The sequence below is a fragment of the Centroberyx affinis genome, unplaced genomic scaffold (genome assembly GCF_046629955.1).
Source record: "Centroberyx affinis isolate AG114_WGS23_722 - 3 ecotype Tasmania unplaced genomic scaffold, CSIRO-AGI_Caff_v1 ptg002360l_1, whole genome shotgun sequence".
NCBI classification, from domain to species: Eukaryota; Metazoa; Chordata; class Actinopteri; order Beryciformes; family Berycidae; genus Centroberyx; species Centroberyx affinis.
The window spans coordinates 601719-626137 of NW_027280620.1; the positions used below are offsets into that span (position 1 = coordinate 601719).

At 39.9% G+C, this 24419-nt stretch overlaps 3 protein-coding genes across 5 annotated transcripts; all 3 read right to left on the reverse strand.

The window, feature by feature from the left end:
- Window positions 1-84: 84 nt before the first annotated feature.
- antkmt (adenine nucleotide translocase lysine methyltransferase) lies at window positions 85-4820 on the reverse strand. Of its 2 annotated transcripts, XM_071533319.1 has the most exons (6): window positions 4770-4820; window positions 4079-4243; window positions 3703-3807; window positions 3086-3226; window positions 2425-2475; window positions 85-2078 (listed from the first exon to the last, which is right to left on the reverse strand). In XM_071533319.1, exons 2-6 carry the CDS (start codon window positions 4238-4240, stop codon window positions 1854-1856), a joined length of 684 nt encoding a protein of 227 aa, XP_071389420.1. In that variant the 5' UTR covers window positions 4241-4243; window positions 4770-4820; the 3' UTR covers window positions 85-1853. The 2 variants fall into 2 exon arrangements, with proteins under 2 accessions (XP_071389420.1, XP_071389421.1); XM_071533320.1 differs by lacking the exon at window positions 4770-4820 and having other exon boundaries at window positions 4079-4261.
- Window positions 4821-9949: 5129 nt separating this feature from the next.
- hirip3 (HIRA interacting protein 3) lies at window positions 9950-16076 on the reverse strand. 2 transcript variants are annotated; one of them, XM_071533372.1, is made up of 9 exons: window positions 16006-16067; window positions 15768-15862; window positions 14213-14333; window positions 13946-14105; window positions 13054-13452; window positions 12784-12959; window positions 12195-12342; window positions 11541-11639; window positions 9950-10369 (listed from the first exon to the last, which is right to left on the reverse strand). In XM_071533372.1, the coding sequence occupies exons 3-9, from the start codon at window positions 14249-14251 to the stop codon at window positions 10185-10187; spliced, it is 1206 nt and encodes a 401-aa protein (XP_071389473.1). In that variant the 5' UTR covers window positions 14252-14333; window positions 15768-15862; window positions 16006-16067; the 3' UTR covers window positions 9950-10184. The 2 variants fall into 2 exon arrangements, with proteins under 2 accessions (XP_071389473.1, XP_071389472.1); XM_071533371.1 differs by lacking the exon at window positions 15768-15862 and having other exon boundaries at window positions 16006-16076.
- A 406-nt stretch (window positions 16077-16482) lies between these two features.
- On the reverse strand, window positions 16483-22620 carry kctd13 (potassium channel tetramerization domain containing 13). Its single transcript, XM_071533324.1, has 7 exons — window positions 22219-22620; window positions 20710-20970; window positions 19991-20160; window positions 19542-19631; window positions 19021-19073; window positions 18630-18825; window positions 16483-18003 (listed from the first exon to the last, which is right to left on the reverse strand). The coding sequence occupies exons 2-7, from the start codon at window positions 20945-20947 to the stop codon at window positions 17761-17763; spliced, it is 990 nt and encodes a 329-aa protein (XP_071389425.1). The 5' UTR covers window positions 20948-20970; window positions 22219-22620; the 3' UTR covers window positions 16483-17760.
- Window positions 22621-24419: the final 1799 nt, after the last annotated feature.

Below are 24419 nucleotides of genomic sequence, written 5' to 3' on the forward strand. Positions count from 1 at the left end.
TTAATAGTAACAACAAATGTGAAATAAAAACAAAAAACTCGTTCATATTTGGTTTAAAGATTGCTAATGTTGTCAGTGCATGACATCAAGACAATGAACAACTGAACTTACAGAAGATATCAAGTCTACATTCCCTTTTAAATTCGTTTGTATTGTCTTGAAGCTTGAAAGAAAACCCATTAAATCAGACTTCTTTCAGTGTAGTATAGTTGTTGTGAACAGTCTATGAAATTGAACAGTCTTTTAAAGTGTCAAAATATCAACACTCCATGAGATGAAATAACCTCACTGAGTGTATGAGTCTCACAGGGAGCAGTCCATGATGGTCCATAACAGTTATTGTCGTGTAGTTAGTACAGGCTTCCTTTTACACTTCAAAGCGTACCTTAGAGTGACAACAGTCTTCATGAGTCATCATTATCAGGTTCTGGTGAAAGTCCGGGAACTCAGAGATAATCCTCTTATATGATATAATGAGAATGAGTTGGTGATGTAGTGTCCATCCTTTGCCGCTGTGACAACAGAGCCTTTGACCTCTGACACAGTGCTTGGCTCGTTGTTTAAAGGTGTGGTTAGCTATTGTGCTCGGGCTGGCGGTGAAGCACAGTCTCACCCGCAGTTAGACTGCTTGGTACGGAGTGATGCTGTCGTTGCCTTGTCCTTGCTGTCTTGATCTGATGTCACAGGCTGAGCCCTTGGGAGGGGTGCGGCCGACTGTGGGGATTTCTGTTTCAATCCTTCACTGAAACAGGAACTCTGCTGGTGCGCTCAGCAGTGCTATGTGGCATGGAACACTAGCCAGTGAGAAAGGATGCAGTTTCCATTGAAGACCTTGTCGTCCGGCTATACGGATGGTCTACCTAGAGTGTGCATGAAGCCAGAGGGATGTGATCTTGCTGTGGTAAAATCCTTGGTAGGTCGCAAACTTGGAGAACTGGTGGAGTTTTATTTTAGGATGCTATAGAGATTCTTAACACAGAGAAGACTTATCCAATACTGGAAAAGCTGCATCTGCCCAACCTCAACAACTGGGTAGCTTATGAACTCATCCACAATGATGAGTAGATGGATTGTTTGGGAGAGGCACTGATTGCTTATTTGAGCTTTAATTGTCGATTAATGCATGCCAATTTTGCAGTCATGTGATCTTCAAGAGACAATCCACCACAAAATCTAAAGTTTCTATGCTTTTCTGATGATCTTAGTTCACTCACTATCGGTTAATGATCAACTCTCTCCCAAAGCTAGAACCCAAAGAACTACAGCTTTGACCTGGGATCATCAAGAGAAAAAACCTGGTGGCCCTCTGGCAATATGGGCTCACATTGTGAACCAATGGAATGCTTGAGCTTTCACATCCCACTGACTTAATTTATCATAGTGGTAAAAATTATGAAGATGAAAATGTGCCCCTATTCCCATAAAATTACTTTATATTTACTGTTACTGTCCAAAAAGTTTTCGTATTTATTGCTCAAGGATTTCTTGGTAAAATAAACAGAAACAATACACTGCCCTCAGTTTGTCAGTAACATCTTCTTGTGGATTTGGTCATAAACGCTTGTGTTGTGAAGTGTGTTAGGAACAAAGTGGTGGGAACACAGTACACACAAAAAAATGCGATGCGCAATGATCTATTTTGACAGTGAAATTGAGTTCAAAATTTACCTAACGCTCCTTGTGTAGCCTATTTGCACCTTGAAAGCAGTTATTTTCTAGCATTTTGGTTGGTTGTTCGGTGATAGGAAGACTCTTAGCATGATGAATGGTCAAGCCACACATTAAAAAGAAATTCTGACAACGTATACACACAAGGAAAATCAATGTAGCTGCAAACTGTTCCGAGTGCTTCCTTACTCCTTGGGTAGTTCACTGACAAGGTCTCCACCCGCAGCAGAGTTTGTGTCATTCTTCATGTGGGTGTTTTGTCTTTGGGCTTGCATGCTATAGGCCCAGGCTCTGTCCACACCATGTCCCTCAGTCCTGCAGGGTGTCCAATCACAGAAGGGAAAACGTCCAGCTACCACCAGGGCGTCATCAGGAAGCTCAGCCTGCAACTTCTCCTGCAGCAACGACAGCTAGGAAACAAAAGCACATACAAAAAAATGTGTTAATCTGAAACTTCCTGCAATGCTTGAACAGGCTATTTGACCCATGCATCTGAAAGCAACTGTACCTCAACTATTCTCCTGCCAAGAAAAATCTTTGCAGGCCAAAAATAATTATTCCATATGATTAAATTGTTCATGGAAATATGTCAACTGTTTTCAATGCTATTTATACAATTGATCTTTTTGGTGGCCTGTTATGTGTTGCCACATGGGAATAATTAAGTTTCAGCTAGTGCTAGGCTAGTTAACCATGGAGGCAGAGCAGAAACAGTAGTTCAGACGGTACCCATATGTTGACTACTATGCTACTCACCACACTGGGGGCCAAAAACACTGTGACATTCTTGCAGTGTGTCAAGTCGACCTGTGATGAGATGCAACAAAATTCACAATCAATAATGAATATAATTCATCCTGTAGTTTTCACTGAACATTTTTGAACAGTGAACATATTTGTTCACACTGGTTTGTGTCATAAATCTGCCAACTGTTCCATTTTATAAATAAAGCTTCTAGTGAATCCAACTTTACTGCCTAGGTAACTGATGTAGAGCTATTAGGGATGGGACAATCGATCGCACATTGAGTACGATTCAATATGCGATATGGGATTCTGATTCAATGCAACCATGATACAATGTAATGAACAAAGTTTCAATGACAAAGTATGACTGTGCAGTGTAAACAACAATGCAAACAACAATTTAAAAATATCATTACAAAGTGCAAATAATATGATATCGATGGAGAGCTTGTGAAATTGTGATGGGCAAGCCGTCTCATTTGTGATTACTACAGCAGAATAAAATGGAGCTAATATCGTGATTCATTTTTCTGCCCCACAATACATATTGTCACATTTTTGTATTGCGATATATTTAATTTTGATATAACGTCCCAGTCCTAATAGCTGTCCTTTATAAATTGGAATAGGAATGCTACCAATACAATAACCCAATAGACAAATTTCTGACCTTCCACAGATCTTCTCGGCGGTATGACACCTTTCCATGATGCCCAGCTCTCCACGCATGAAAGCGCGCCAGACAAACCAGCCAGGGGTTGAGCTCATAGCCAACAGCAGGAGTGAAGCCGTGGCGATGGGCTTCCAGAACCTTAACAGTTAAAAATGACCACGGTCAAATGTGGAAGCACAGCCAAACTGTTAAATGAAATGCAGTTTATCCTAAAACCCATTTGAATGAATTGCTGGTTTTTAAATAAATGCTCAAAATGTCCACTAAATGTTTTTGTGTCTATCTCAATCTATTTTCTGGAAAAATCATGATTTTCTGGTAGATTTCCAAACCTGGTAGCTTGAAAAGTTGATTTCAGAGCCTGGAATATCAAATATTACATGACAGACCTAGTTTGCACACTAGTTGATAATGAGCACAGGTTCTAAGTTAGTAGCCTTACAACCAAGCTATTGCTATCGAGTTTTTTTTAAGTCTCTGATTCTGTACAATATGAATCTTAAACACACACAATGCTGATCACACATTGTTGTCATTTGTTGTTTGTCAGCCTAGTATGCATTCAGGTTCATTTACCTAAGTGAAAGGAACCCGCACATCTAGCTTATACTTACAATGCGGCCGTCACCTGAGCCTAGATCCACGAGGGTTCCCTGTCGACCCCGCAGCAACGTCATCACATTTTGTACTTGGGTCTTGCTGGCAGGAAGGTATGGGACCTGTGACAAATTTTTAAATAGCTACTGAGAAAAGGAGTGGTGTTTCTCAAGCCTCTCAGAGATACAAATGTTGAAGATGGGTTATGACTTTCTGATCATAATAAATCAAACCAATCTTACGTGTTCCTCTCACAGCTTGTTTTGCCTGCTCAGGGTCTTTCAACAACATTGGGCTTAGCAGTGTATTAAAATACAAGCTAAAACTGTGATCATCATCACCACGGCCTCCTAGTTAAATCAACAGGTAGGTCTATGAGGAGTTAGCCTGTACCTGCAGCCTCAGGGGGACTCTTCGGAAGCCTGGCTGGAGGATTCCCACCCACATAGCATAGACAGCGAGCCCAGTGCCAGCAGCTATCTGAGCAACACCCCAAGCCCCGAGCTGCCTGTCCTTGAACTCAGCAAGGACCTCATCTGGTGCGTCATCATCCATTACCTGCATGAAATATGTAATGTATAGTGTAAGTAACTGTATAGAAAACATTATAACTCACAGGGAAAAAAGATGTAGTTATCTATCAAGCTAGGAAATACAGTAATATCTTGATGTAGATGTAATCAACTTTTTGATATAACATTTCTTGAGATCCATGGCTGAGAGTGAACTGTGACATTGGTGGTCAAATGGATAAACTCTTTCCAAGGAATTCAACAGGGATCAAAGCAAGCACACGTGTTGCTGCTTCCAGCTAGCCCACACATTGTTTTTTTTGTTTTTTTTTCCAGGAAATGTAACACTATATGTACTACTCTATTACAACTGGCTATTATTACTAACAACCAGTTACATTACCTGGCTGCAACACTGTCATTACAAAACAGCTCACTGGCCTCGGATACACACACTACCACACACAAACAACTTAATGACGGTGCTGCTACTAAACTGACAAAACATCTTACTGACCATGAACACATTATATTATTGTTATGTTATAGTATTAATATATTATATCACTGACCTGCAAGAGTGGGAACGGACCCGGCCAGATTATTCAGCCGCACCGTTCAATCCGTCTGAGAAATATTCCGTAAATCCACGAGCTTCCTGACATTAGTTCCGCCTGCTTCACGTCTGAGTGGAGTTGACGCTTGTTGGATACCCGGCGGCGTCTGGCACCTACTGTGTGCACAGTGAACAAATCAGCTGATAAAGAGAATGAAACTGATCTTTGTTTAGTGAACAAATATATTTACTCGTTCCACAGTTAATAAATAGAACCATAGTTTTTTTTGGACTTGCTTTTACTTAACTTGTGTTGGGAATGTTGCTTATTTATCATAATTTTCTGTAGCTTTGTAGGTTTTTCTGGGAATGTATTTGTATTATGTATATTACTTTGTCATGTATCCTTTCCTCCTATTACTATTCTTTTATTCCTGTGACGCACTTTGTAACTCTGCTTTTTAAGTGCTATATAGGCTAAATACAGTTAATATAAACAAAATTATTAAACAGAAATTAGCAATACAAACTGCACCCTCCAAAACGTGTGCTAAGTCACCTTAACAAGAAGGATGTCATCTTAAACACTGTGATTTTTATTCCATACCCATTGGATGCAACATTGGATAGAAGAACTAGTATGGTGAAGCAGCCTCAGTTCATGAGGTGTATAATACATTCATCAGAAGGAATCAATGTTTGCAGCAGAAGGCCAAGATTGTATTACATTTCTTATCAGTGCAGCTTACATCAAGTTCATGTTTATATTTGAAGTGGTCAGGGTCAGTACCTCCATAAACCACTGTGTACAGATCTGATATTCACACCACATGCTGACACAGCATCTTCCACTGCAGAGAGGCAGTGGAAGATGTGAGGCAGACTGTGTAACACATTTTCCTCTAGGTGGATTTGAGCTGCATAGTATACAGATTGGTTGTCAGCCGTTGAATAGTGTGTGTGACGTTAGTGAATTCAGCTGCTAGGGTTAGGGTTAGTGATTTGAGCTGCAGACTCTTTCTCATCTGGGATTTAGAGAACGACTTTTACTTTTATACTTATAAAAGTAAATTGAAGTTTGACTTGAATAAAGGATTTGTAGTTCAGCTTCTACCAGGGTATATTTTTAAATGAGTATTTGCACTTTTACTTGAGTAGGGAATTTGTGAACTTCTAATTATGAATAATTATGAGATACTAATAAAATAACAATGTTGTGGTTACAGGGTAACAAAACAAGAAGTCCGGGAATTAAGGGGAACAATTTTGTAATTATGAGAGATTTATAAGGTAGTTATGCGTTACTGTTTTTGTAATTACTGCATACTTTTACAGGGTACAATAACGTAATTAGGAGGGACTTAACTAATGTTATCAATGCTTAAAGGTTCATGCACTAGAAAAAGGCCATTGTAAAGTGCTACCCATTTCTATTACAGTAACTACATGTATTGATGTACAGGTTGTTATGGAAAAGAGAAATTCTATACCTGAAAAGCTGAATTGAAGATGAACAACTTCCTAAAGTATCCCCTCAGATGTGATAGTAGGTAGTAGTAATAGGTAATAGTAGTAGTAGGTAGTAGTAAGATTAGAATGAGCCAATTTGTGGCTTAAAACAGTGAAAGTGCAATTGGAATTAGCAATTAAATAGAAGTTTTCCACATAAAAAATACGGTATCTTAATACAAATTCCAAATATTCAGTTATGTGTTTTTTAATCATGTATAAACCATATACAAAGTGAGACATCTCTGTCTTCAAAGTTTACTGGAGCCTGAGCTTCATCTGATGAGTCATAATGCAGCTGGACAGAATGCAGCAGAGTTCATAGAATTTAGAATGTCAGTGTCATAAAGACAGGCTGACCTGAACACAGACTCAGACTCACAGATGTCTTTTCTGATCGGTGTTCACCTGCACATTGAGACAGAAAACTCACATTGCATTTGTTTGGAGAAACATCAACAATATTTACTTTTTAGAAAGGAAAACATGGAGAGTGATTTCCATCTTGGTAAGCCACATGTATTTTTAATTGTATTAATTAACATAAAAAGATTAGTACAGAGGATTTTGCTGAACAGACAAGAGACAGTCAGAATAGACTAGTTGTTTGTGTTGAAGGATTTGCATTTGTGTCCAGTGCTTCCTTAGTTTGATTTACATTGTAAATTCACAGTTAGATTTGTTGTTGAAACAAAACTATGATGAAAGGTGATAGATGAAGCAACAAGCGAAACGCGTTCGCTCCTTAAGCCTATTTTTGCAAATGTTATAAGAAAAATAAAGATGTGAGTAAACTGGCAACAAAGTCTAAAAGTGTGTGGTTGGATAATTCCTTTATATGGACTATGATGAAGCATGTTGACCTTGAATGAAGCTACATCAGGTGGCCTTATGTTTATTTGATTATTAAGATGTTGCCATTGCATTTCTTTCAGCATCCATGCAAATGGTCGCTCGACTCAATGCCCTTAATGACGATCGCCATGAAAACTTCAACTGCATGTTTGCGAAAGTCCTGAATAAGGAGCAATACCTTTATGCTGAAGCCTCTAGTTTCTCTGGAGGTCCTGCTGAGCTCGACTGTGACCTTTCACCTCAGTCTGCTGTTGGTCTCGGCTCCAAACCTGCTTATGGATTTGTGAGCCTCAATATATGGGAACCAATAGTCAGCACAGCTTCATCAGCATATGCACTTCTCTTGGATATGGACAAAGGAGACCTTCCTCCCACAGAGAAAGACTCTCCTCTCATGACTGAAGACACAGCGTTAGGTAGTGCTGGAGCATCCATCCACCCAGCTCAGCATGTTGAGGCTCAATCCAACATGCTCCACCTTGTTGAGACCCCATCCCATGAGGCTCAAACGACTGATGACTTCAAAATCATTGAGAGACTGTGGCAGCTTCAGCACTCCCCCTTTGGTTTTGACGATGACTACCACCTGGAGGCAGTTGGAAAGAGATACCTCTATGCTCCCCCATGTGACACATCTGGATTTGTGGCTGACTGCTGCTCACCCTGTGGATCCACTCTGGACTGCCTGGATGAGTGGGAGCCACTGATCAAATCCCACTTTGACTTGGAGAAGGAGGGATTTGGTGAGGAGCTCCTCTACGCTTCATCACATCTCTCTAGATTTGCAGTTGACTGCTCCCAACAGCATGGGCCGACTCTGGACCAGCTTGACAAATGGGAACCTGTTGTCAACAGCACTGATTCTCACCTGATGCAGTTCCTCTCGGTCCTCCTGGAGGAGGAGGAACTTGGTAAAAAGCACATGAATGCTTCCTCATCAGTGAGTTCTACATTTATGGCTGCCTGCGCTGCACACCATGCCCCTACTCAAGATTATCTTGATGAATGGGAGCCAATCGTCAAAGCTGATTCTAAACTGATGCTGTTCCTCCAGGACTTGGAGAAGGAGGAAGAACAATGTCCTTTTATCATCAAGAGGGAAACGGTCAACTCTTGTGCACAGATTGAGGCCACTGCTGAAAGCTCTGTCACCGTCCTGCATCAGCCTGAATGTTGTGAGGGAACAAAAGTCACTGTCCTCTCTGCTGGACCTGACAATATCTCCACCTCAGAGGAGGCTCTCCCCGTCTCTCTTGCTGAAAACACACTGATTCACCTGCTGAAGGAAGGATCAACCAACCTCCTTCAGGAGTCCCAGGCTCCAGCCGTCCAGGTTGAGGTCAAAGCTCCACCAAGCCTTGTGGTTGAAACTGTAAAGGACATCAAGGATCTGTCCGGTCTGACCCTGGAAAACACACTTTCACCCATCCAACTGGTCAAACCTACAGGACCTCAGAGTTCTAGTGCCAAAGACAGCCTGTCAACAAAACCAAAGAAGAAGAAGCGTGGCTTCTTTTCTTGGCTATCCCGCATATTCAGGAAGAAGAAGAAGAAATCTGCTGACAACATGGCTGCAACAGCAGAGACGCCGCTCCATCAGACCTGCCAGACAGAAGGAGATGAGCCAAAGTCCTGCTTGAAAACCCTCTCACCTGCAGTCCACTTCTGAACTCCTGTCATCCTCCTATCCACTTTACAGAAATCAACAACTGAATCATTTTATTTGAATACAATTATTTGCACACTACTGTTAGTGTCTTTGCACATTTCTTCAAAACACACCTTTATTCCTGCAGTTATGGGTAACCTGTAGCCTAAAGCAGTGAAAGTATAATGGAATTAGTAAATGTTGGCCATCAACATTTTCTATACCTCTATTACTAACAATATAATCAATATTTATTCTAAATGTGGCTGTTTGGCCGTCTTTTAATAGACCACTTGTTTTCTGTAAAAAACAACCAAAAAAAACCCCTCATCAAATTATTATTATAAGTAAGCACAATTAATTAATTCCTGGACTTCTTGTTTTGTTACCCTGTAACTACAGCATTGTTATTTTATTAGTACCCCATAATTACAAACTAGTTACATCGTAATTAGTGGGCTGTAAAATGAAGCGTTACCCAAAGTGACACCACAGGTGATTAAAGTCTTGTAATAAAGGTAATTTTACGATAATGTCCTCTTGAGGATCAATTTTTTCTCATTCACATGAAATGACATTCCTGCCAACGCTAGTTAATGTAGTGGTGAGATTGCAACATTGAGAACATTATACACAACAATAATCCAAAAGCCACAGAATGAAAAAGTTTATGTAGTCACAGGTTAATTTCAATGATAATTTTAAGAATGTGATACTTATTTCCCTATAGGGAAATTCTCTTTTTGCATGCCCCCCTCCACAGGGAGGTCAGAGGTCAGGCTCAGCTACAGAGCAGCACCGTCACTGTCTTGCTCAGGGACACTTCAGCAGGTTGGGTGCTTGCAGACACACACTTGGTCTCCCTACTCACTATGGCTCCCTGACACCTAATGACCAACCTGGAGGCTCAGTGTGTACTTTGCTGTGCTGTCAAATCTGTGTATTCACATTCCTGTCTTTCTTCAACTCTCTGGTAAAAATAAGAAATATTATTGAAAGGTCGCCACCCTAGTTTGCCTTTTCTATACCCTTCATCTCAAGTTAGCAAAAAATTCTTAATTAGCACTCCTTGTGTTTTTTTGACCAGCTGAAAATAAAAGAAACATTTGTTCCATATAAACATAATCCTTTTATTAGAATGATTCAAGAAATTGATTAAAGATGAACAGGAAAAAAATGTTAATTTCTCAACAAACCACAAACATTTAATGTAGGAATTCACAAAGAAATGGCCACAGAACTCAACTGACGGGTGAACCATTCAATGAAACATTATGCAAATGTAGGGAACAATTTTCTCTCAGGTCATACTTGGTAAACCGTTTTTCCCTTAGTATAACTTACACAGGTCAAAACCAAACTTTTACACAGGAAAAGTAATGTCCATGTCCAGGTGGCCCTTCAATACCACTGTCCCCCTCAGCCGCTGTCTCCATCATCACTGATGATGCCCTGCAGGTTGCCCCAGTCTGACGCTCTCCTGCGCCCTCTGCCTGTGCGGCTGGGCTCGTCGCTGTCAGAGCTGGAGTTCACCATGTGCTGATATGTAGAAGATGGAGGGACAGGTTGTTTCTGCCATGCTGATGCTCTTCTTTTAGGTCGACCTGCGGGAGAAATTGACAGTTCATTGATAATGGGTCTCATTTATCAATCTGTTGTATTTGTGTGTACAAATGAAGTCACACTACTAACTTCCTTCATATTAATCAACGCTGCACACACAAGGGGGAAATGTGCTTTGTAATTTGGGATTTGACAGAAATACAAATCCCAAATTACAATGGGTACACTTTGTACTTGTTCACCCAAAGCTCATTAATATGCTGTTATATAAAAATGACACCCACTTTTGGAACATAGTTTTATATTGCTGTGAGTAGTAGCCAGTTCCCCATTTGAGAAGCATGTAAACTTTAAAGTTATTAATTTTTTTGACCCAACTATAGTAACACAAATCCTGAACTGAGAAGCAGAAATAATGTTACAATGCTGATTACGTTTACATCTAGTGTGTAGGCAAAAACATCAGACTCAACAATGGAAGCTCAAAAACATCTAGTTGCTTTTTCTATAGCCACATAACGCAATACAAGCTTTCACCTCTATTGTGTATGATTTCTTAGAAGAGTAATGAAGTAGGCTCCCACAACATTTTGAATTGGAATAGTTGTTGAATTGTCTTTTTTGAGACTTAAAGTTCATTTGCCTTCCCTGATCAAACTGCAATGCAAACCACATAGTGTAGTAGCTTGCATGATAAACAAGCCACAAAAATGAATTTTTGCTGCTTTAGGCCCCAAGAAAATCATCATATATTTACACATGCTTGAAATAAAAGAAAATGTACATAAATGTAATTTCCATAAGTTCTGATAAATGCCTCAGTACTAAATCACCTTCTGTGTGGTTTCTGAGAAAATGTATTTTCTTCTTGCTTGATAATTAAGGCCCATTGGTGCTTTGTATTATTAAGGGTTTAGACAGAGTAGGCTATTGAGTGGATTCTAACAACAAAGATATGTATGCTGTATTACTGCATTTCAAAACAATTTTGAGTTCAACAAAAACTACAGTATATGAGCTGCACCTCCCTCCAATTTTGCTTGAAGGGAACCAATAGCAAAATCATTTTGGTTCCTTCCCCTGCCTGTGGGGGATGTTGAGAAATTCTGCTTGATGGTATAAATCAAGATTAATTAATAAAGAATGCTTTCCTCCAGAATAGAAAAACATGGTTATGGGTGCTGACACCCAAGAAAGTAGACTAATAATCACCATGTGTGGTAATGATGTTGCTGACATCAAGGCCAGCTACTTCTTGAGCATCTTCCCTCTTCAGTCGGGCATTTTTGCACTTCTTTATAGATGGCTGACCTGTGTGTAGAGAGAATTGTGTTATTACATTAACTCAGGGGTCCCTAGTCTGATGTCCAACTGTCTCAACTTTGATATGCTTAAACGGCTGTAGAGGATAGGTAGTAGCATTAGTCTACAGAATTTAGACACAATTGAATGAAATTATGGGTAGACCTGCCATCGGACAAAAGCGTCTGCTAAATGACGTAATGTAATGTAATGTAATGTAATGAAGCAACTTCTGAAATGGTAAGCAGAGAAAAACGTTGAGGCCCATGGTATTGTCATATTTGCTTATGTGTCACTATGTGCAGGTGACCACTGACTAGAGGTGCTGAAAATATGATTGGTTTCATTTCAGGGCTGCACCACTAGGTTTTTATGATTGTGCACCCTGAAAGTAGTTTAGAAATAGACATACACAATATTTTCAGCTATAGTAGAAAGTTTTAGAGGGCTTCAGTCATGGTAAATATTGTGTGCGATATGAAATTTAAGACATACTGCCCACCCCTAAAAAGCAAAAAAATCATAACGGGTAGTAGGTAAACAGCTGAATGTATTCCCACTAACCTTCGACACCAAGATCTTCAAGCTCCTTCTTCAGAACAGCCACCTTTGCGCGAATAGAGCGACAGCCACCTAGGAGCTTCTTGTAATTCCGCCTTACACCGCAGAGGCCAATGTAGCGCTTGAGCCTCAAAACAGCTTTGTTGCCATCCTGCACAGTGAATCGGAAGGCAGACAAATAGACTGTACAAAAGGACAAACATGTTGTAAAGGAAAAAATAATGTATCCTAATACTTGACTGTACCATTGGGTTATCTGTTTTGATAATCAATTTTCAAAAGCCTGCATCCTGTGCTATCGAGCACCCAGCTAGGACACTGATCCCCATCTGATTCTATATTTTAGGAATCTATTTTCAAAAGATCATATCACAGGCTTTTGGGATAGCCTACCAGCAAGACCTCCCATCCCAGCCATGGAACCCCCCCCCTCCCCCGAAGACGCTGCATGACACCAGACACAAAGCACACTGGAGTCTGTCCATGTAGGCTCAGCATTCTTTTGAAAATCTACCTATGGATGTTGAAGATTATCCAATACAAACTTTGCAAAGCTCGATATCCTGATTGCTAACGTCACCCGTAAGCTCACCTTTTCTCCTTTGGGAATATTTTCACTGTCCTCTTTTTTTTCTTTTGTTTTCTTCTTTTTGGTAAGTTGTGATTTTTCTGTCCCACTATCCTGTTCATCTTCCAGAGAGGGGAGTGATGACGAATCAGAGTCCTCAACAAGCTCAGCGTTTTTCTTCTCCTTCAATACTTTGCCTTCTGCGTATCACAACAGAGAAAATGTCATGTCAAAATGAGCTCAATATTTTATTTACAAAATAAATTCATGACCAACCAAAGCATGCATAGTCACCCTTTTCACTGTCTTCTTCTGATGATGTCTTCCTCTGAGTATTTTCCTTCTTGCCATCAGTGCCAATTTCATCTTCTCCATCCCTCTGTGATGGAGAAGATTCCTCTCCTTCACTTGTATTCTTGCTTCTCTTCCCTCCATTCTGTGTATTTTTTGCTCTCTTTTTTACCATCCGTTTCTCATCGTCATCAGAGCTGTCCTCTGCAGATATTTTGCCCTGCTTACGTTTTTCTGATACGTTTCTTTCTTCTTCTGCACAATCCTCACTGTTTCTCTCTTCTTCGCTGATTCCATTTGTCTTTTCCTGTGATTTTCTCACCCGTTGCTCTTCATCTCCTTCTCCGATTTTGTTAATTTGTTCGTCCTCGTCACTCTCCTCACTTCCTGTTTTGCAGTCCTCTACCCACAAACAGAACATGTATTTGTTTATATTGGAGCAAGTGTTACGGAAGTGTTGTAGTGGAAGTATTTGCAAATGCTGCATGACCAAGGCCTGGAATAAAAGGACCAAAGTAGCATTTTGGCTGCCTAATTAATGGAATGACTTATTCATATTACATTAGACAGTTATGTGTCTTAGATGTATATATAAAAAAAAAACTGCTCAAATGATCTGCACCACTGTAAATCTCACTAATGTGGCTCGATGTGCTTAAATCCTTATCAGAGCTTTAGTTTAAGGAGGAGGAACAATTCACTTAAAACTTTACATTATTGTTTTATTGTGCATTTAGAAATACTGCCATGTGACAGTATTTCTAAAGGCACACAAACAATTCATGATGCTGCTGGACATACAGTACCACGTAGAGTGACTAAAAAGCAGAACACTATATGATTCAAATTACAGGAGACAAAAGCTGCATAGTGGGAAAAGATCAGTTACACCCACCTGATGAGCTCAACTGACGACGTAATTTCTTTGCCCTGGATTCACCTTCATCTACTACTCTTCTACTAGTCTCCTCCTCACTTTCCTTTTCCCTCTTCCTCTTGTTTTGGCGGGGTGCGGCAGGGGGACTCTCCGACTCACTGATATCTTTGTCACTGTCCTAGCAGGAAAAAAAATTACATTTTGCTAGAGAGTAAGGACTACAGTACTCAAAGAAAAAAAAAATCCATATCCACTCAATGAAGTGTATATGAAGAATTTAGTTACCTGCATTTTCATCAGCTCCTCTTCAACCACCCTTTTCATGACACTTCTGGCCTCTGGACTTAATGCTTCATGGCCCACAAGTGCCAAATACTGCCGCTTTAAAATGCCTAAAGTCAGTGTACTTGAATGAGACAATAAGATTACATTAGACAGTGAATGGGAAGTGGTCATCTGACACACACCGAATGATCAGCTTGAGCCATATATTTCTGAATATTGCTTAATATCACTCAATTTAAGAATCACTGTATAGGCCTATCAGTCCTACGGTCTAGGAAAGTGCAACATAAACATTTCCCTCCCAAAGGCAGAAAATGAAGAGAACTAAGACTTGCATCAAGAAGTAAAACGTAGGAGACAGAGGGTCGACTGTGTTCAGATGACTCTCTGAACACAGTCAGGATAAATATACCTGCACAGTACTATTTTTAAACAGATGGATACTGCAGACCCTAAAGATGCTGATTCATTAATCTGCATACTAAAGAAACAACAACAGTGAGAATTAAGCAATATTTTTGTGTTGAGACTCTGAGCAACTGTGTCAAAAGCCAAATTAAGATGCAGCCTAACAAAAAAGAGAAGAGGTACCAAAGAAAACAATTTTGGTTGCGATTGCATTCGACAGACAAACAAAGAAAGATTATGTTTCTACAAGTGAATGTTACAAAGTGGTTAACAAGACACTGAGGATGTCTCCAAAAATTGTCTCTATTTTTACAGTCACAGTGATGCATGAAGTTTATCTGCTTAATGACTAGAGAAAAAATACACAAAAAAAAAGTTAGGATACTTATGAAATGGCAATTAAAAAAAGCACGCTTAACATTGTAGTGTGTAAAGAGCGATGTGATCCTTGCGTGCACGCTTCTGTATTTTCAGTAGCCATATGTTCATATTTTCTACAATCAAAGTCATTAGGTCCTTACATGTAATGCCACATAATATGAAGTGAGATCAATTTGTTTACTGTACTGAATGAAGACAAAGTGTGGCTGCACTTTGTAACGTTAACAAGAAAAATACTATTGATTACGAAATAATAGGAGCGAAAATAAGTTTCTTAGTGCGTGTGTGTGTGTGTGTGTGTGTGTGTGTGTGTGTGTGTGTGTGTGTGTGCACACCAGCCAGTTGACTAATCTTGTCAGCCCTGGTTATCTTGTCGCCAGCCCGCAGCAGCAGCAGCTTGTCATCAATTTCTTGCTTAGCTACTTCCTCTAGCTAGACAATATTCCAATAAGCAAGTCCTGCTAGACGAAAGTATTGCTCGTGTTAGCTAGACGGATAATAACAATAATAATAATCATAATAACTTTATTTGTATAGCACTTTTCTAAAAACAATGTTTACAAAGTGCTTTACATACAATAAAACGCAAAAGCAGCAATAATAGAAAATAGGCATAAAATGTAATATATGAGGTAGACAGGTACAACTAAAAACACACAAACAGACAGAGATACAATTAAAAACAGATGGAACATTACATAAAAGTGTGTGCCAAAACACAAGAAAGCAATAAGATGGAGATACAGGTACAAGTAGGCTACACCACCTTTCAAAGAGTCCGGAACCACCAAGAAATCTCCACGCCCCCGAAAGAGACCGATACCCCAATCCGCCAGGGCAGCACCAAACCGATCAGAGTAACTGTAAAGTTAGCTAAACTTGGAACATCACTGTGTAAACTACCGTTAGCTTTGCACACTGACGTTGTCTGCAGAGCTAACACACACAAACACATTCTCGGCAAAACACAAAACTTGCTCAAACGCTTTAATGCTAAACTTTACCTGAGGTCAGGCGCGTCCCTGAGTTGACGGCACACACATTTCCTGATGCGTGTTTCTTCCTCGGACACCATGGTGCTGACTGTGGGCTCTGGTTATATTTGTATATTTTGGCGGCTGCAGCTCAAACGTCGCCGGACATGACGTAGTATACAGCTAAACCTGCGGGCCCACTCTACCTGTGTCAATTTTAGAGCACCATGCTCTAAAAAGAATCAGCATTATAAGAAATAACACGATTTTACACATCTTATTTATATGGAGTAACTCATGTCACTGCATCTGTAATCTAGATACTTGCCAAGTTTTGAGCATCTCAGTTTCTAGTAGGAATCAATGAAAGATTCAGGTGTATAGTCTATCAAGTAATAAAATATAAATTTCCATTAATTTGTCGCTACATGTGAGTGCACTGATTCTACCTGAGGTAAGAGGTAAAATTAGTAAAAAAAAAACAAGAATCAGATTTCATAAGTAATTTATTGAGAACATTTCAATGACCACTAACAAATACACTTTGGACGGATGGAAGTTTAATTAGTGCATATTGAAGGTATTCCAACATGTGATTTAAAAAAGGGATTGAGATACATATTGCTCTCATTCATGCTTTTTAAGTTTTCAGAGTGATTAGATTCGTACAAGACATTGGTGAATATTCAAACAAAAAATGATTATCCTCTCCCTGAGGGCAATAGAAATACAATTCAGTATTAACAGTCTCATAGCAAAATTTACCATCAATGTGCAGCCAATTATTTGAGCAAGATTAAGTGGTTTGGTATATGACATAAAGCAGTGAAAGATCATGGCTCAGAGTGAAATACCATAATGTAGACAAGGAGATGGTAAACACATCATGGTTCCTCTTGAAATGTTTTTAAGCTCACGACATAAGTGAGTAAATTCAAAAATGTGATTTGTGCCATGGAGTGCATCATATCCATGCCACAAATTAAAACCCACTTGAACACTAGCCAACACAATTTGCATGAAAGATTGCGTACAATAAAAAAAAAGTTAAATAGCAAACAATAAATTAAATTAAGTTCATAAATTAATAGAAAACACATCTTGAAGCAATAGCAGTAATAATTTAAACAAAGAAAATTGGAGCTGGTCAGCACTCTCACTTACAGACAACCTCCCAGCTGGCAAATTAAAAATGGCAACTGTTTTATTCCAGTGTTAAAATAGCGAAGCTCAACTTGGAATCCCTCGTCCGTTCATCACTGTCATATAGCATCTCTGTCCAAGTTATAAAAAGGTGCCAGATGTTTCACAACCTGAACGAACAGGTATAGTCCGACACAGAGGAGGCTCCCAGTGCAAATCGTTCACACTGCCTGCTCTAGAAATCAAAACCAGCGACAGGGTGGGAGCTGGGCAAAGAGGCCAGTAACTATGATGATCAGTAACCATGTGGGCGGTTCCTTATAGTTTGGAAGGTAATATTCATGTCAGTCCCATGGCCTGGGTAATTTGACATATGTCCTATTTTAAGAATTTACAAAAATGTGTAAGAGATTGTTTTCTTGTAAACAGAAGCATTTTCTATCTTCAAATGACTTTCGTACTTCAGTGACAAAATCAGTCAACAACCCCTTAATTTCACAACTATTACATTAAGACTTTTAATGTAATAATTGACCTATCACACTATTGCTATGATCATCGTCCTCTCTTTCATTCTGGTAGTCTCCAACAGAAACACTTCACGTACATTCTGTCTCCTACGCCTTGCGTCCCCACACATCCTTAGTCCTTGTACACAGTTTGTTGGCCGTGCCCCCTCTCGTCGTGCATGATGTGCCTCCTGACGTGGATCCGTCTCACTCGCCTGTCCCCTCCTCCAGCGCCCTCTTCCTCTGACTGGCCTAGTGACGAACCTGAGCCTCTTGAATCTAAAAGGGGCAGGCCTCCTGGACCGGATCCTCTGCCATTTTCATAAATGAGGATATTGAGGGTTTCTTCAAAGATGCGAGCCTCAGGAAACTCAACCTGAAAACACAGATGTCAAAGTTTGGTGACGAGTGGCTCATAATTTATTGGTCCTGGACAGTATGGTTGAAATTTGTGATCTTGACAGGGCACTCGGTGTGAAGTGGACTGGGGTTAATATATTTGGCTATTGGCCAATGTTGCAAGTGAACCCCTTTCTAGTCCCCGTCTCGCTCTACTACACTATCCAAAAAACTATTCGCATGCAATTGTGGTGAATTACACATGCTACAAGAATCATCAACAGAGCAGATATCATTGTGTGGCGGGGTAGGTGACAGTATCTTTTTTGACTCCAATAAATAACAAAACAAAAATTAATTATCATAATGGAATTGCCTCATAAGTAACTGATTGCACAAAGTTATGGGAATGCAAAAATTGAGCCAGCACACATTGCCTCAGCTACACAACATTGAATGTAATTGAAAAGTGAGTTTCCTAAAATCGCAAAAAGCAATGCACTATGGGTTGTTTTCACTTGCACCTCATTCTGTTGCCAACTGCTCTTTTTTAATACTGTATATATAAATATGTTTGCTAATATGATACAACAAAGCACCGCACTCCAAATCCAAAAATGCCATCAACTCAACTTAATCTCAAACAGGTTATGTCATGCTTACTTTGGTCTGCTTCTTCTCTGTGGCATAGACAATGGAAGTGCAGCAAACTTCAGCGATCTTGCGGCCTTCACCGTAGAACGACCAACAGCAGATCTCATCCCCGAGCACGTCCTTCACAAACAGGACGCGGCCGTTAAAGCGCAGCCCGAGCTTGTCGAACAACTCAATGTTCTTCAGCAGGTTGTCATCAGAGTTACTGGTCGCAGGGAGAGACAAAGGGCAAGAGGTTATCAGCTGTGAGCAGACCAACAAGTTCTCCTCACTCTACATCCAAAGAGTCCCAAAGGTGAAGGTCAAATAACCAGGTCCAAACATTGACAACACTGACTTGTAGCTTGTCAAATTGTTTTCCATATTGTAGGACACATGCACTGTCAGGCCTGAATCTTACCTGGTGTAGGAATATTTGTTGTTTCCTCTGTTGTTCTGCAATTTTACTACAGGCTGTAGAGAAAAGAAAAGAGAAAAAATGAGGGTGGGGAAATTTGTAATCTATAAAAGGAAATCGCACACAAAGAGAACCAGTTTCCAGTTCCTCCAGCAATTTCTCAAAAATATTGATATGGCTTATAGTATTGAACATTTCCTTGAAACTGACTTCAGAAAATCCCCAAATTCTGAAAATAACAGAGCACAATTCCCACAGCTCACAATACTAACACGCTAGTCTCATGAAAACAGACAACAGACTCAAGGACAAACAATCAGGCTCTAGGGTTTGTTCGACCCCTCCGACAAAACTCTTTCCATCTCCATCTTCCATCTCCCCTCTACTCGGAGGGGCAAAGGTCGAACCTTGCATGGATCTAACGGGCCTGTGGCTACCAATGTGGCTTCTCCCGCCCCCCACCCTCAGCACAGCCTATTAAGACAATTTCCAAACGTCTTTCCAATAGGATGGACAAAATTTACCTTCCTACAAGTAGCAATCATCCTCTGTTCTTCTTTGGCTGAGGTGATCATGGGAATGCGGCACACACTCTCATAGACGTCCTTCTGTTTCTGAAGGCAAATGAAGAAATTACATTAAACAGTCACATATGACTCAGGCAGAATGTGTTATGCTGGTGTTCAATTCCCACAAAACAACTCCCTCTGACCATTCATAATAAACTGTTTATTGCCATGAACTGATAAGAGCAACTATCCTAAACTGCTCCTGTACAGCTGCTGGGTGGCCAACAGGAGAGTGTGTTTGTACGGCTGTGTGATCATTGTGTCCGTCTTTCTGAATGTGAACTAGGACAATACTGACAAAGAGCGTGCATTCTCAGCAAAACATGAGAATTTGAGATCTCAATCAACTACAAAGAGTTGGAAATGTACCAAATAAACCGAACATTAGTGGGCCATCCACTTACCTGCATGGCAGTGAGGCAGTGCTGGACGAGTCCCTGGACCCTGTAGTACTGAGCCTCTTTCAGGACCTCATCCAGCTCTCTGTGGTCCTCTGGAAGCGGTACAGAGCCATCTCGCAGGAAGTTCAAAACCAATCCAAAATGGCGGCCAGACCTATCCAACACTACCCAGCCTAGGACAGAAAGAAAAATTGCATTAAGTTATTTTCATGTTTCATGTCATCATACTGGATGACATCACAAGTTTGTGACTTAGTTCTCTGGTTTCTGGCTTCAAGTGTGAGGTGTTCAAGTTCAGAAATATTGATGGAATTGTCCTGCACTGAAGGAATTACAACTTACTTCTTAAATCTTAAAAATAAGCAAGGCTCAAAGCCCTAGGGGGATACTGTTGTAAATATATAGTTTCTAAGTTAAGTTGCTTTATGTATTAAATAAACAGGTTTTTATAGGAATTCAAAACAAAGCATTTGAACTGAATATCTTATTAACTTAAGACCACAGCAGAAATCTTGAATGGCACTCAAGGTAACAACTACATTGTACTGAAGTGAATTATTCATGAAATGCCTCTTCAGGCTTTTCTGTTCAGGCTAGGAAAAAATCCTGTTATCACTGGCCCAGCCCTAAATACATTAAAAGGAGGTAACTCCAGTATGGTTCAGTAATAATATTATGGATCAAAATGGATTGTGTTTCACCAGACAAACACATGTACTCACCTTCTGAGTCTATAGTGACCTCTGTTCCTCCATTGCACATGCTCCTCAGCATACTGTCCTCTTTGCTTAATGTCTGGACGGTTGTGTAATGCAGTGAGCCACCGACATTTATCTTCACATACTTGCTCCCCAGCAGACCTCGATTTCCGTGGTCTTCTGAGTTCTGGCAGGCGGCCTGGGAAACGCTGGTGTGGGCAGAGACGGCAGCCATACTGCCAACTGAAGCCTCAGCAGACATGGGGCTTGAGAGTCACTACTTGACTGTAACACATAAGACCACAGACAACATTAATGTTCAGTCTAGTTTTTAAGTTTTGTTTTCCAAAATATTACAATAAGATATTGTGTCTTTTGTGAGAAACACCAACTCATTTGCATATATCCAGGCAGGCACACTCCAGGCAGGTGAACATTACTCCAAATACAGCCTTGATTGCTAGTTCACTCTCATGATATCCATCACAGGTAAACAACAATCTGTCTGTTACAGTTTGGGACAGGAACAATGAATACAGAGTCTGCTTCCTTATTTTTTTTCTGCTTCTTTTGTTTAATAATGTTTATTTGGTATGCTCAGGAACAGCACAGAAGCCAGCTGCTGTACTGCATCTGGCACAATATAAATTTCAAAATGTGAGTAATACTAGTAACACTTGGACAAATGCTCATTATTGCCTAACTAAGAAAATATAAAAACAACCATTTCACTATTCTTCTCCCAATCACTTACTACAGGTAACTGAAGCCTGAATGCTATGCAACTTAACTGTTATTGCTTTACCTAGTCTCTATTTGCCCTGTTCCACACAATGGGACAAGCTGTGGTTTGTAGTGTAGTTTGGTTCATTAGCCAAAACACAGCAGGACGTGAAAATGACAGGCAAACATCAAATCAACATTTTGTACCATGAAACAAAATTACAGAAAATTGACCGCTGATTGTTACTCGCATGTCACGTACATCAATTTACTACCAATACGTAATCAGCCTTCGCAAAACTTCCATGATGTAAGCTACAGGAAACTAGCCCCGTTGAGACTGACACAACACTGCGTGGAGAGTCAGTCCCACCGGGGCTACAGGAAACCTTCGTTTTACAATTGTTAACCCTTAATCTTTCATGTTATAGCTTGTGGTCTGGTACTCTAAGGACAGTGGCACACTCGCCTCGAGGCAGAGAGACCTAAAACCTCCTGGCCAGCAGAGACAGGAACAATACTGCTGTGCTTTGTCCCACGTTTACAGCATGCATGCTGTCCGCCCGGTCAGTCTGACAGCTGACTGGCTCTCGTTTTCCCTGACTTTGCGCTAACTTTACCTCGTTAAACTAACAAGCCGAGCTGGCCGATGCTCTATCGATGTTAGCTGTTGGTAAACTAGCTAATGTTCGCCAACACCTAAGCTACGATTGCTTTTGTTAAATCAAGTATATCAAACGTCAAATTGACATGAGATGCTATATGGCTAACAATGTCTAACGTTAGTAGCTTCCCACAAACTGAACTTACCACACTAAGCATCCAAGGGAGTGGCGTTTATGTTAGTTAACGATAGCCAGCAAGCGATAATTAGCAAGCCAGCTAATGCAAAAGGATCCACAGATTAATTATAACGTAGCTAACGTTTGCCAACTCATATTAAACAGCAGCCCAGCTAAATCAAAGAGGCTTAGCGTTACAGCAGCACGTCTGTTTTGCCAGGCTCAAAACCAGTAACGTTCTTCAGTTCCGTGTTGCTTCTTCTTCATTGAGAAACAGCAGCTAGCTGTCAAAAAAGGAAACTTCCAAATTAAGAATAGACAAACTCAGACAATTGGATAGAAAAAATATGTAACGCTAAAATGTATAAATAGGTCGCTCCGAAACTAGCGCATCTTCTTCCGCTACTGCGTCGTCGTCGTCGTCGCCCTCTTTTTTTCTTCTTCTACTACTACTACTTCTTCTTCTTTATTTTATGGCGATTGACAAACGTAAAATGGCGCATTACCGCCGCTCACTGACCTGGAGTGTGTACTGGGGATTTACAATATTTCTAATCATAAAATATTAGCCTATTTTTAAAAACAGGAGAGACAAGGAAAGAAAGAAACTGCAATTCTATCAGTCTATTCTATCAGTGTAATTCTATCTAATTTCATCAGTCCTGTTTCATTCAAGTAGCCCACTCTAACAGAAATGTAATGCATTTGTCTCCTGTTGATAATTTTAAAATTCTGTTTACATTTCATTCTACTCCCAACTCTTGCAGACTAGATCTTAATATACAGTATCTCTTTCTCTGCTATATTTACTACAGCGGGATATAACACGATTCACTGTTTCTTCTTCTCCACAATTATCACATCTTCCATATACAGTATGTTTATTAATCAAGAACAGAGTGCTGTTTAATCCTGTATGTCCCAGCCCATCTGGTGATAACATTTTTCTCCTTTCTATTTCTCTCTCCAGATTGTGTGAAGTCAACCAATATTAATTGAATAAATGTCGTCCCATTCTTCTTGCCATCTGTTTTTTAATTGGTCTTTAAATTACCCCTTTAATCTCTGTTTTATGGTTTTCACATCAATTTGTATATTGCTTGCTTTTAAAGCCTGTTTTGCTAGCATGTCTGCTTCTTCATTCCCTTTAACTCCTACATGAGTTACCCTACCCACACAAACTTAACACATTCATCTCTTATTAACTTACACAGTTCCATTGGTTGCAGTAACAACCATAGTGGAATAGTTGGAGGAGCAACCTTATGTCCCATTTAATATTCCCATTTCTCTCACTTTCTCCGTCACATTCCACCCAAAACATGTATTCTTCCTTCTTTTGTGTTTCCAACATGGTTCAATGAATGTTTTTGTAGGGTGATTTAGTTTGTGTCCTTCTTAAATGCCGAATATTACCTCAAACGTTTTCAGCAATGTTGTTGACGCTGATCCATTTGCCACACACCCACAATCCACAGCACTGATCAGTCCTATATACAGTATATTGCTTTCAAGGCTGATCTATCTGCTCCCCATTCCTTCCCAACCAAATATCTCATTACATTCAAGCCCTGTTTACATTTTCTTATTATTTTATCAATATGAATGCTCCATGTAAGCCTAGTGTCAAACCACAGTCCTAAAATCTAAAAACATTCCTCCAAATCTCATCCATATAACTTAAGTTTAACTTCTTATTCAATCGTTTTACATGAAATAAAACAATGTTTCTTCTTCAACTTCTTCAATGGCGGCCTTTAAAAACCTCCAAGCTGCTGCTTTTAAAACTGCAAGCGACCGTATTGAAACTTGTTCTTAATACTAAGAAAAAAAAACTGTTGTTAACAAACTTACAAAGATCCACCTATACTTACTCAGTGAGTCAGTCGAATCTTCAAGTATTTAGGTATTTTGATTGACGGCTGTCTTTCCTGTAGAGCACATATTCAGTATCTTGCTTTTTTATGCTGATAGTTGATTATGATGATTGATATGATTTTCTCCATGCCTTAGATAGCCTACTGAGCATCATGTAGCGCTGAGGTTTAAAGGCCTCACTCATCATTGTACCTTGTATGCTTGAGTTAATTGGCCTGCCCTGTTCACTTGTAGTCTTTTTCATTGGTACAGTTTTATCTATAAAGCCATTTTGGGTCTGCTCCCTTGTGCTCTTATATCTCTACAAACTTGGTGAACATGACTGTTTCAGGAATTGTTCTTGTTATCTGT